Source organism: Nannochloropsis gaditana (assembly GCF_000240725.1).
Source record: "Nannochloropsis gaditana CCMP526 unplaced genomic scaffold scaffold877, whole genome shotgun sequence".
Lineage (NCBI taxonomy): Eukaryota > Eustigmatophyceae > Eustigmatales > Monodopsidaceae > Microchloropsis > Microchloropsis gaditana.
Window position 1 is genome coordinate 1 of NW_005803076.1, and position 10,973 is coordinate 10,973.

Genomic DNA, 10,973 nt, shown 5'->3' on the forward strand with positions numbered 1-10,973 from the left:
AAAGGCTACTCCTTCGGCAGGTTCCAGAAGAAGTCGAGGGAGACCGAGGCGGCTATGAAGCAGCGGTGGTACCAGCGCGTGGCGGCGATGGAGGCGACGGTGGGCCGGCTGCAGGTGAAGCGGACCCAGAGGGTGTGGGAGGGCCACGAAGCACTCTTGAGTGGCGGGGGGGGGAGGGGAAGGGCGCTGGCGGTGGCGGTAGCAGCAGGAGTGACGACAGCAGCGAGAACGCGAGCAGCAAGGAGATGGAGGAGGCGGACGGAGGAGGAGTGGATGGAATGCACGAGGATAGAAAGGCGTAGCTTTTCGCGTCGTTCTTCGAGCCAGAGGATGCAGGCCGGGACGGCGGGGAGCACAGCGACGAGGACGCGGCGGCGGCGGGCGCAGCGGGTGGTTGGGCCGTTGGGGCCAGCGCGGGGGTGCAGCGGGAAGGGAAGGAGATGGAGCAGGAGAGGGAGCAGGAGTAGGAGGCTGATGTGGCTGCAGCTGCTGAAGGGGATGGGGCTCAGGGGGTTGGAGGGGGTGAGGAGGAGCAGTAGGAAAGGCTTTCTGCTACTGCGAGACAGCGTATGACCCTGAGGAGGAGAGGGGGATGGTGGAGTGCGGCGGCTTCAAAAATGGGTATCATTATGAGTGCATTGAGGACAATAAGGGGAAGGGATCGCGGAAGGCGGCAGAGGCTGATGGGAGCAGCGAGACGACGCAGTGGTCCTGCCGACGCGACTCCAAGAGCAAGGCAAAGAACACGTAGTTAGGGATGAGGGAGCCAGGACAAGGAACAGGATGGACTATGCTTACAATATAACTTTTCTAATATATTGTGCAGATTAGTTGTTGTTTAGACTCATTCCTGCCTCCACTCGATAGTGCTTTCCTTACTCTTCTCATACCTTTAAGCCCGCCGCCCGGCCCATCAGACTCCAAGTACACCAAGTTATCGGCGAGAAATGTGTCCTTCAGTTGTTCGCAAGTACGGAGAGGCCTTCCCATCCATTCTCGTTCATCATGACGTACTGTTAGACGCTTAAACAACCCCTGACCCCCTTTTTCTACATTGAGAAAAGGTTCGGTGCCTTTTGGACACCTCGCAGTGGAAGGTGCCTCAACCACGGCGTGAGCTATCGGATCTTATCGTGGCGACCCGGCGTTATCTGCGATTTTTCCTACGGTGCCTTCTATTTCGTTTTAACAAATAGAAATGCAGGCGCTCCTTTTCTAATGAATCCATCCACCGCTTCAAGCATAACCTCCTCAGTATGGACACCTATTCGGGTAGATCTCGTCCCGTTCCTGCCTAATTCCTCGCCCAGTGAGGGTGCGAAGCTCGCAGCTGCGCAGGCCATTCGTCAGGCCTGCGAGACCGATGGTCTCTTTCTCCTAGATTATAGAGGATGGGTTCGGACACGAGATGTTCTAAGAGTCGCAGGACCCGCCCCTAGCTTTGATATAGGAACAACAAGTGGCGGTGCGGGGAAATCGAGGTCATCCAACCGCTCAACGGAGAAACATGTGGCAGCGGAGACGGACGACAGCAAAGAAGCAATTGATCACACGTGCATGAAGGCATGCGGGCCTATTAACCGTCGAAGACTTTCATCGTATCCTCGCGTCTTGGATGCCATCGCTTCCTTCTTCGCTCTGCCCCTGCAAGAGAAAGAGGCCCTGCCCTCCCTTCACTCGCAAGGCTTTTCACGCGGCTACATTCCTGTCTTGGGGGAAAGCGGGTTAAAGGGACAATTTGTCGAGTGGAAGGAGGGCTTCAGCATGGGTTACGAGTCTGCCGACGGAGGGGAAGAGGGGAGCAGCGAAGGGGCGAGGGACCCTTCGGCCGGTGCCGCCTGGGGTCAGAGGGAGAGAGCTGATGTCGCGACAAGGAGAGCCAGCTCGCTCTCGCCCTCCCCTCAAAACCCATTGGAAGGTCCCAATGTCTGGCCTACATCCTCCACTGCCCTCGCTGCCCTCCGGGGGGGCGGGACCGGGAAAGGAGGGACGGCCTGGAGAGAAGAGATGCAAGCTTTCTTTGTGGACATGATCGCCCTCAGCCGGGCCCTTTCCCGGGCCCTCTCTCTCGCCCTGGGCAGGGAGGAAGGCTGGCTAGAAGCAGTGTGCGGGGAGGGTGGGGAACGCATCTCCCTCCTGCGTGCCTTCCACTACATGTCGTCCTCTTCCCTCCCTCCGTCCATCCCCCCCTCTAGGGCACTGGGCTCGAGCCCTCACACGGACTGGGGCCTGTTCACCATCATCCTCCAGCAGAGACAGGAGTCGATAGGGGAAGAGGAGGGCGACGAGGAGGAGGGAGGCCTGCAATTTCGAGGGCGGCCGCAGGGAGCGCGGGTGGAAGCAGGAGAGGAGGGAGAGGAGTTGGAGTGGGTGAGAGTGCCGTGGGTGGCGGAAACTTTGATCGTGAACTGCGGGGATTTCCTAGCCATGCTTTCGGAGAGATTAGTGGCTGAGGGCAAAGCCCGGGCAGGAGGACGGAGGGAGGGAGGAAGGGAGGGAGCGAGCGAAAGAGGGAGACGGCCCTTCCATTCACCTGTCCACAGGGTGACACTCTCCCCGAGCCGGGATCGGACCTCTCTCGTATTCTTTTTCTACCCCTCCTACGATACATCCATGCCGGCTGCGGGGCGGGAGGGGTTGCGCGAGGAGAGGCGGGACGGAGGGAGGGGAGGGAAAGGACACGAATACAACACTTTGCGGGGGGAAAGGGGGGAGACGAGGGGGGAAGGCGGGCATGTGAGTCCGTTGACGTTCGGAGAGCACCTGGCACGGAAGTGGGCGGGCATGAAATCGTCCTAAGCGAGAGCAAGCCGACGCACGATGAAAGGGCCATGCCAGGAAGACCAAGGGTGAAGGCAGCGAATTCCGGAGCCTGGCGCGAGCCCACGCTCCAGAGCACTTCGACTGTTTTCTATTCATTGTTTACTCCTGAAGTCCTCCTATTGCACTTTCCTTAGCCTGTATCTTGCTTCATAGCAAAAATCAAAGTGGAGGAGGGGGGGGATTGGTCGAAGCAGAACGGCTCATCTCTATATTTTAATTATTGAATTTTGTATCTCGATGAGGGTGATTTGAAGGCTAGACTTCCTGAATATTAAGCGCATGTGTTGAAGAATAAAAGAAAGAGGCAAAAGAACAGGAAAGAGCTGCTCAACAATGGAGGGCGAGCTTTTGTACAAAATTTCAAATTTGAAAAGGAATACATAGCTTATAGTGATAAATTCGGTTTGTTTGTACGTTACTAAGCTTGGAAAATACAGGGAATATAAGCCGACGTACTTGTCATCAGACAACCTGGTAATCGAGATTTCTTATCCTGGTAGCTTGGATTTGAGGCATATTTGTAAATCTTTCGGCCATATCAAAGCCTCCTTTTTGCTGTCCTACCGTCTCAAATACTTCCGCTGTAGATTACTTAAATAGCAGATGGCGCATCCTGACGGGTGTAGAGATCACAGAGAACAAGTGAGGGAAAGGAAGGGATGGTTGGGACAGTTCCTTGGTGGACAACCGTACGCAAGACCACACGTACCTTGCCGCTTATAGAAAAGAGGACGAGAAAGAACAATAGGAAGAAGGGCCTACTGTGAAGGAGGCTTTAGGGCTGCAAAGAGGAAGCTTTGTCGGTTGTACTCAATGTCACTGCATCGTTGGAGGGAGAACGAAAAATAAGGCGTAAAGAGGTGAGTATAAATATGTAGTCATGACATGAGTTCGCGTTGTATCACGTACCACGTTAAATGACAAAAGCATAAATTTTCAACCCCTGGAAAAGTTTCAATCACAGTGAAAAAAAAGGTGGGCTTGAATTTCGCCTCGTAGTAGCATTTCCTCCAGCAAGCTTGCTCGCTCTCGTCAGGACCAATTTGATAGTTCGCATCTGGGGTCCCCTTGCATTTGAGATGCCAAGGATAGCGTTTCAGTGATCTTTCAGGCGGCGAATGTGGATCCCAGAGACTAACATCATTAATAAGCGCCGCACATTTCGGGAAATCCTGTATGAGACCAAAATTCGGAACCGCTCCATACTTCGCTCGAAACAAATTATCATACCAGAAATTAAAAAAGTAATTTGAAACTTCTTCGCAATTGCCTTGCACATACCAATCCCCGAAGATCCCGTCTGCAAAAGCAGTAAGGCCTCCATATGGTTGCCATCCTTCCGGGAGGGGGCTTGGTTACTACAATAGATGTATGTTTTATCACTCCGAAACTCTTCCAGAACTACATATTTTCCCTCCTCATTCAGGTTTTTAAAGCATCTTTCCCAGGTATCTTTTTCCAGCATCAGGGCAAATTTGTAGTCGCATTTTGCCTTGGAGCAGAATTGGGAGAATGGCCATCCGGCTGCTGCAGAGCTGCATTCCGTGTCAAGCGTTTGCATGGCTTTTGACAGAAATAAGGCACGGCCTTGGGTATCGAAGGTTTTAGTGAGCAAATTGTTCATCGTGCTTTTCCACTTGCATTTCTCATTGACCACATTCTGATCATACTTTTTGGGGTCGCAATATGAAGAAGTCTGCATAATCACAATGCTTTGAGAAGCAAAGCTTATCAACTTCGTTGCCATGGTAAGGTAGGCCTTTGTGAAATCTTGCAGAGACTCCCATCTACTTCTACCGTCATCGAGCTTTTTTTTACAATAATCTAAACGGCTTTTGCCATTTTTGATGAAGTCAACCGACATCGACGAGCACATGCCTTCGGACTCCGAAATCCATGTGTTAACTTTGTGTCGGCGTCCATTCGTGTTGCGGCCAAATTCAGTTGCATACTTCTCTTCGATTTTCCTCAAAGCGGGCTCATAAATCGACTTCCATGATGAGGAAAATGATTCATGATACCAACTGTCAACCTGTCAATGTCGATCCGTGTGGTTTAAGAAGACTGTTGAGGACTTGGAGGCCCGAAAATAGATGCCCAAGAGGATAGATAGGATAAGAACACAGATATGTAAATTCTATTCAAAGATTCTCTTGGCATTTGAGAAGCTTACCTCCTTGTCCACGGATGCTTGGCCATCTGGTCCCATCTTCTTAATTATATAACCGATGCTTCCAGAATGCCTGATGAAGTTGTCAAGGTCGATTAGCCAAATGTCTCTGAAAAGCTTCCTCAGATCGGTGTCAAAGAAGAGATCGAAGGTTTCGAATTTCGTATTCACGAACCCTTGGATGAAAGATGGAAAAACACCCTTGTTCGACGCCATTCTTAAGTCGTAGGCCAAACTGGACAAGAGATGCCCTATTGATGATATCAACGAAACGCCAATGCCCACTGGGGGGAACGCGGCCCCTATCACAGGTACTGTGGTCAGCAATATGTTAGACACGCTAGCTGCGAGGGCACGATCATCACAGCCATTTGAGCTATCTTTGCACTGTCTGATCAGATGGACAGTCGCACGGACCGTGTCTGCTGCACTTCTCAAGGACGCACTCGAATCAGGATCACCTTGAATCCTTTTCTCACTATCTTTGACCTGCCATACTCTACTAAAAGTCGCCAACATGCTTTGATTCGTGCTTGAAACTTCGACTCCCGCGAGACCTGGCTCAATAGCATTGGCGGACCTTTCGAGGTCGTCTAGAACTTGCTCGACGGACTCCAGCGCAGCCACGTAGCTATCGGTTGACATCATATTACGGTCATCAACCGCAGGATCAATAAACATGGAACAATGCTCAAACGCCACCGACGCATTCTGAGTGGGATCCACTCCCCGAAAGAAATTAGACAGCGGGGAGGTCTCTGCCTGATCCGATGATTGACCAAGCTCGTAGACGACAAGCGACGAGTTGTCGTCTTGGAGACTAATACGGTGTGACGACAGTACAACAGATATGAGTGGCCCTTCAAATGATTTCTTGGACTCGTTCCGATAGACGTTAAATGTGAAGGCCGCGTTGGGCTTATCGATGGGAAAAAACTCATCAAAAAGGTACCCGACAAAATAGCTCGTAGGCCAGACAGTGGCGTATTGTGACGGCATCTCTGCAAAAACGTAGGTATCAGGATCCATATCTGTAGTGCGAAGGTAGTATCGTCCGGCTGTCATTTCCAAAGTGCAGTGTTGCGCCATTTGGACAAACAGAAGTCTCGGGGCCTCCAAGGCGACCTGCGTCTCCTGGATGCTTGCCTCACACTGCTGGAGCTGTTTCTGGAGCTTTCTCTTGCTGATTCTCTGTCTTTTTCGTCGTTTCAGAAGTAAATCACGCTAAAGAAAACTATCATCACGTGTTACATTGATCGTCGTTTCTTCAGAGGCCGTCCTACTATATTCGGGGAACTTCTCAAGTTTGGCAAGATAGTCACGAAAAGAAGAGCCACGTTGATCTTGACAAGTTTTACCGCATCGCTTTAGGGTTGAATGTACGAGTTCCTTCAATCTTCTGGGGAGCCAAGGCTCTCCGCTAAGGCCTTGCGATCGTTGTGGCACTGGAAGTCTGGCGGTTTGAGACTCGACTTGCAAGGCAAAGATGGCCAAAAGAATAAAAGCCACTTTGATGTAGTGAGATGTCATATTCTATGCTTTGCATGTAGATGAAGAAATGTAAAGAAGTGAGACATGATGGGGTAATGTTGGGGCACCTGTACACTAAAGAGAACTCAGCTCGATCAAGCTTATCGGGTACGCGACCAGGATGTAATTTGCAACACGAACGTAAGCTCGCATCATTTATAACATAACAAGTCTATTTTGCCTTTGCTCCAACGAAGTAACCGGATACAGGCGAGTATCCTACGTTTACCATTTCTTCTGAAAGAGAGCTGCACCAAGTACGCACGGGTGCGTTGAGCAAAGACCGAATAATCTTCGTATTGACAATGTCTGCTATGACAAAGACTCTCTCACGATGCCCTTCACCAAGGAAAGTGTAACAGCTTTAATTGCAAGATTCAATACATGAAATTATGGTCGGTAAAGGTCCAGTAGGACGCACCCACATTTTTACTTCTAGCGTGAATCTGCAGAGCGAATCTACTGTGGTCTTCAAAATAAGTCGAGGTTCCCCGAGCAGTAGAATTCGTATCTCCTTTGTACAGACCAAAAGTTTATATTTCCGATGCAACAAATGACACTTACCGAGTGTATGAAGTAATCTCTTTGCTTGTCTTGCCCTAAGTGGGCTTGCGAGTCAATAAGTTCGATGCAGATGCAGAACAGCAATTTGGAGACCCCGCCTGAACTCCGTCCTTCGGGCTTATTCGCTTGTGCTTTCCACCTCAGCGCTGAGATATTCATTGTAATACATTCAAATTCCCTTGGATGAAAATCTGACTGCACACAGGCTGCAACAACAGCCCTCTGTGCAGTTAGTGAGACTGACAGCTCTCTGAAATAGATGCGTCGTAGATTTGTCACGAAGAAGAAAATTTGAAAAATTTCAAGGGCGTCGTTTCTAGGACGCCAAGATTTGATTTGGTGGTCTAGGCCGGGCCGCCCACCACTCCAAGAAGTCCAAAAAGACCCCCACCGAGTCTTTTTGGATGTCCCAATTAGAGAGTTAAGAGCTCTTGCAAGCGTCTTAAAGCGGAGTTGATGTGTGGGGGTGGGTGGGTAAGGCTGCTTCGCGCTAGCAAACGACGGGGGTCATTTTTCTCGCGGATGAAATGGGATCTGCTGGACCGGGCTCATAACCGACGAACAAGGCAAGCAAAGCACAATCAAAAGGAGAAACGAACGAGGACAAACAACAACCGCTCTGAAAGGGCAAGGTAGCTTCTCGTGACAGATGTCGGTCAGCGTGTGCATTACTTTGCCTGAAGAATGCTGAGATCATGAGCCGGAGTTCTCACCATAAGACACCCTTGTGTTGAGCATTTTTATACCTCCATCTTGGCTTTGAAGCACATTCTGTGGACCTGAACGGCCTAGCAAAGGGCATATTCAAGCCTCGTGCGTTGCTGTCCTACCCCTTTAAAGTTCTTCCGCTGCCATTGGAAACGCCTCTCTGACAAGCTCGCACAGGACAGGCATACCCCATGTTTTCGACTCCTCAACAGCCGCTGTGTGAGCCTCGGCTGTGTATGCGACCAAAGAAGCAACCTCCCCAAGAAATGATCGGAGGGCTGCATTGGCAACAGGGCTCTTTTCGGCTGGACTCTCTTCGATGTTTTCCACCAACACCATCCCCTCTGTGAGATCTATCAATAAGAAAGTGCCATGGTTCCCATCTGCTGCCGGTTCCTCCCCCACCCCGGACTCCAGCACCTGTACATCACTCACAACGACGCCACCTTGCACTGCGACATCCCTGATCAGCAAGCGAACAAGCTCCCTTACACCCTCCGTACCCTGAATCCGATCCACTTGCTCGGCCTGGGGCCAGTACGGTTGCATTGCTAACACAGCCCTCTGCTCGACCTTCCCAGGCATGCTCCGCGCCTGTCTGCCAGGGCGAAGGATGCTGCTCTCGCCGCTACCCTTGTCTGCATCGTTCTCATAGCGAGCATGCAATGGCTCCCCGTCCGCAGAGATCTGGCACTCAGCGAATCCTACCAGCTGCTCTACCCCCTTCCCGACGCCGCGGTCTGCCAGCCGTTGGAGCAGAGAGGCCTCGTTCCGCAGAGCCTTCACAGCCGCATCTCCTGTGCCTATTTTGAGCACCACATCCTTATTATTACCCAGTTCTTGCATGTCAAGTCCCGGGAGCGTGATATCGGAGTCGTAGCTGTCGGCAGGAAGGACGTACGTGATGCCCGAGGCTCCCTGACCTATGACACGCAACGAGGAATATAGCAACGACGACCTTGTAGCCGAAGAAGCGCCAGTACTGCCGCAAAGGGACTGTAGAGCTGGAATTCCAGACTGTGCTGGGCGAGTGACAGGTGACGAGGTTCCTTTAACCACGATGCTTGGCAGGGACGAGAGTGAGGATGAAGCAGCAAAATGCGGTGTTCCAGGTGAGCCCGCACTGCCGATTGCGACATCTCTTATTGATAAAGATGTCTTAAAATCCGTCCTACCGCTCCCTTTCTCATCGGTGCCGCTGTGAAAGAGACGACCCGATAAAAGTGTTTCCGTGGTCGATGCAGTGCTGACGGGGACGGCGTTTGCTCGGGACGAGAAGCACAAGTCAACGTCCAATGGACACTGGATAAGCGTGCCGAGAATGAGTGGCAAAAGTGATATTAATGAGGCAGGTGGACGCCAGGGCGACTTCAGGAGTGAAAAATGCTGCGAGGGTGGCCAGACGAAGGCGGGAGGTGACGGCAACATGAACGTAAGAGGAGGCGGAGCGCGTGAAGAGAGTCTCCGGGCAGCATTCTCTCTTTCTGGCCCCATTCGCACTGCGGAGTTGTCCACTACGCCGCTACATGTCCTCTTCTGTCACGGCTGGCTGTTTGTGGTCAGAAATGTGTAAATGCACGGGTGCGCGGTGTGGTGGTGTACGCCCTTGGGACACGAAGCGGGGAAAGCATCGCTTTGTCGCTGGCACTTTTGGTAGGGGGTTCTGCGACTCGTACACTAAAATGACCTTTCTTTCCAAGCTACCGACATTAAAATGTTGTTTCCCCATGATCGCAACGCCTTTTTCCATGACCGCAACTTACATACATGCAATCCAACGCTTGACAGGAAAGATAGTCTGGATTGCCCTCTTGCCCTCGTGCAGTCATGGTGCGCACCCGTGGAAGCGCAGTAGCGGAAGAGGCTGCCAAAGCAGTCACCTCCCTCCGGAACACTCAAGGAGATAACACAGCTGTGACTGATGTGCTGGAACAGGCACCTGAAACCTCCAAGAAGCGCGGACGGGGAAACGGAGTGGGGGCCGAAAATAAGGCGAAGGCCAAGGAGGACGGCGCCTGTGAGGTCAGTAGTTCTTATGTACATGCATCGCCAGGTCGAGCTTGAAACGCGTCATAAGCCTTCGTAGTCTAGCGAGCTGACAAAACTTCGTCTGTTCAGGTTGTGGGGGAAATTGGGCGCGAGTTACCTGAAAAATACTCGTAAAAATCCCGTCCCTCTTCATCTTACCGCCTTTGCTCCCACACTTTGCTCGATCCGTCACTCCCTCTTCCACACCCACAGGATGTCGCTCCACCTGCTATTGAACCTCAACCGAAGCCTGAAAAGCCAACGGAACCCTCCGGCGCGACGCCCGCTCTCTCCGTGAGCCCAGCGAACGAGACCGGAGAAGAAGGCGCTACTGTAGAAAACGAGGTTTGTGCCCCCCCCGCGGTCACCGACGGGCAGGCCGCTCAGGTAGGCATGTGCGATGCGGCGAAGAGCCAAAAGAAGGAAGGAGAAGAGAAGGAGATGATCGCGGGGGAGGAAGAGAAGGTAATGGCGGAGGAGGAACAGGAGGAGACGGAGGAGGAGAAAAGAGAGGAGGAGAAAAAGGAGGAGCCGGGTACTGAACAGGATCGGAAGGCTGAAAAAGAGGAAAGTTCCCGTCATGCCTCGTCGCGGTGGTCCTCGAGGCCTGCCGAGGCGGAGACACCGGGCGCTAAGCGGCCTCTGGGGGAGCCGGACTTGCGCGAGGAGCGGCGTCGGAGGCGCTTCTCGGGACAGGGGGAACAGGACGAGAGCTCCTACACGCTGACGATCTTGGTCCCGAATGAGGCCATGGGCTTGCTGATTGGGCGAGGTACGTGCAGGAGGGAGGGGGAAAGAAGCGGTGGAGTAACCCTAACCGAGGCACGGTCTGATGGTGGCCTATGGGAGTTGTGGGGTCGGGGGCGCGCAGTCGGGCCCCGGGCAGGGAGGCCGCGTGACGCCTGTTAGAGCACGCCTGATCACGCTCTGCCTCCCTCCCTCCCTCCCTCCTTCCTCTGATCCGTCCATGCGTCCTTTGCCCCCCGCCCCCGACAGCCGGGGCCACGCGTCAGGAGATTGTGAGCCGCGCGGACAACGTGCGGCTGAAGGTGCAGGACTACAAGGACATGGGCGAAGGCTGTTACGACAGAGGCATCACCCTGAGCGGGTCCTGGGAGGTAGGCGGGGGCAGGTGGACGAGGGAGGGGGG

The 10,973-nt window shown here is 52.8% G+C and overlaps 2 protein-coding genes across 2 annotated transcripts; both read right to left on the reverse strand.

Moving 5' to 3' along the window:
• Positions 1–4,105: 4,105 nt before the first annotated feature.
• NGA_0167002 (uncharacterized protein) lies at positions 4,106–6,536 on the reverse strand (the record flags this gene model as incomplete). Its single annotated transcript, XM_005853462.1, has 2 exons — positions 4,997–6,536; positions 4,106–4,123 (listed from the first exon to the last, which is right to left on the reverse strand). Coding segments are annotated over exons 1-2 (1,104 nt in total), but the record flags the coding sequence as incomplete, so codon positions are not given.
• Positions 6,537–7,921: 1,385 nt separating this feature from the next.
• NGA_0167102 (uncharacterized protein) lies at positions 7,922–8,641 on the reverse strand (the record flags this gene model as incomplete). The annotated part of the gene is made up of 1 exon (XM_005853463.1): positions 7,922–8,641. The coding sequence occupies one exon, from the start codon at positions 8,639–8,641 to the stop codon at positions 7,922–7,924; it is 720 nt and encodes a 239-aa protein (XP_005853525.1).
• Between the last annotated feature and the right edge of the window lie 2,332 nt (positions 8,642–10,973).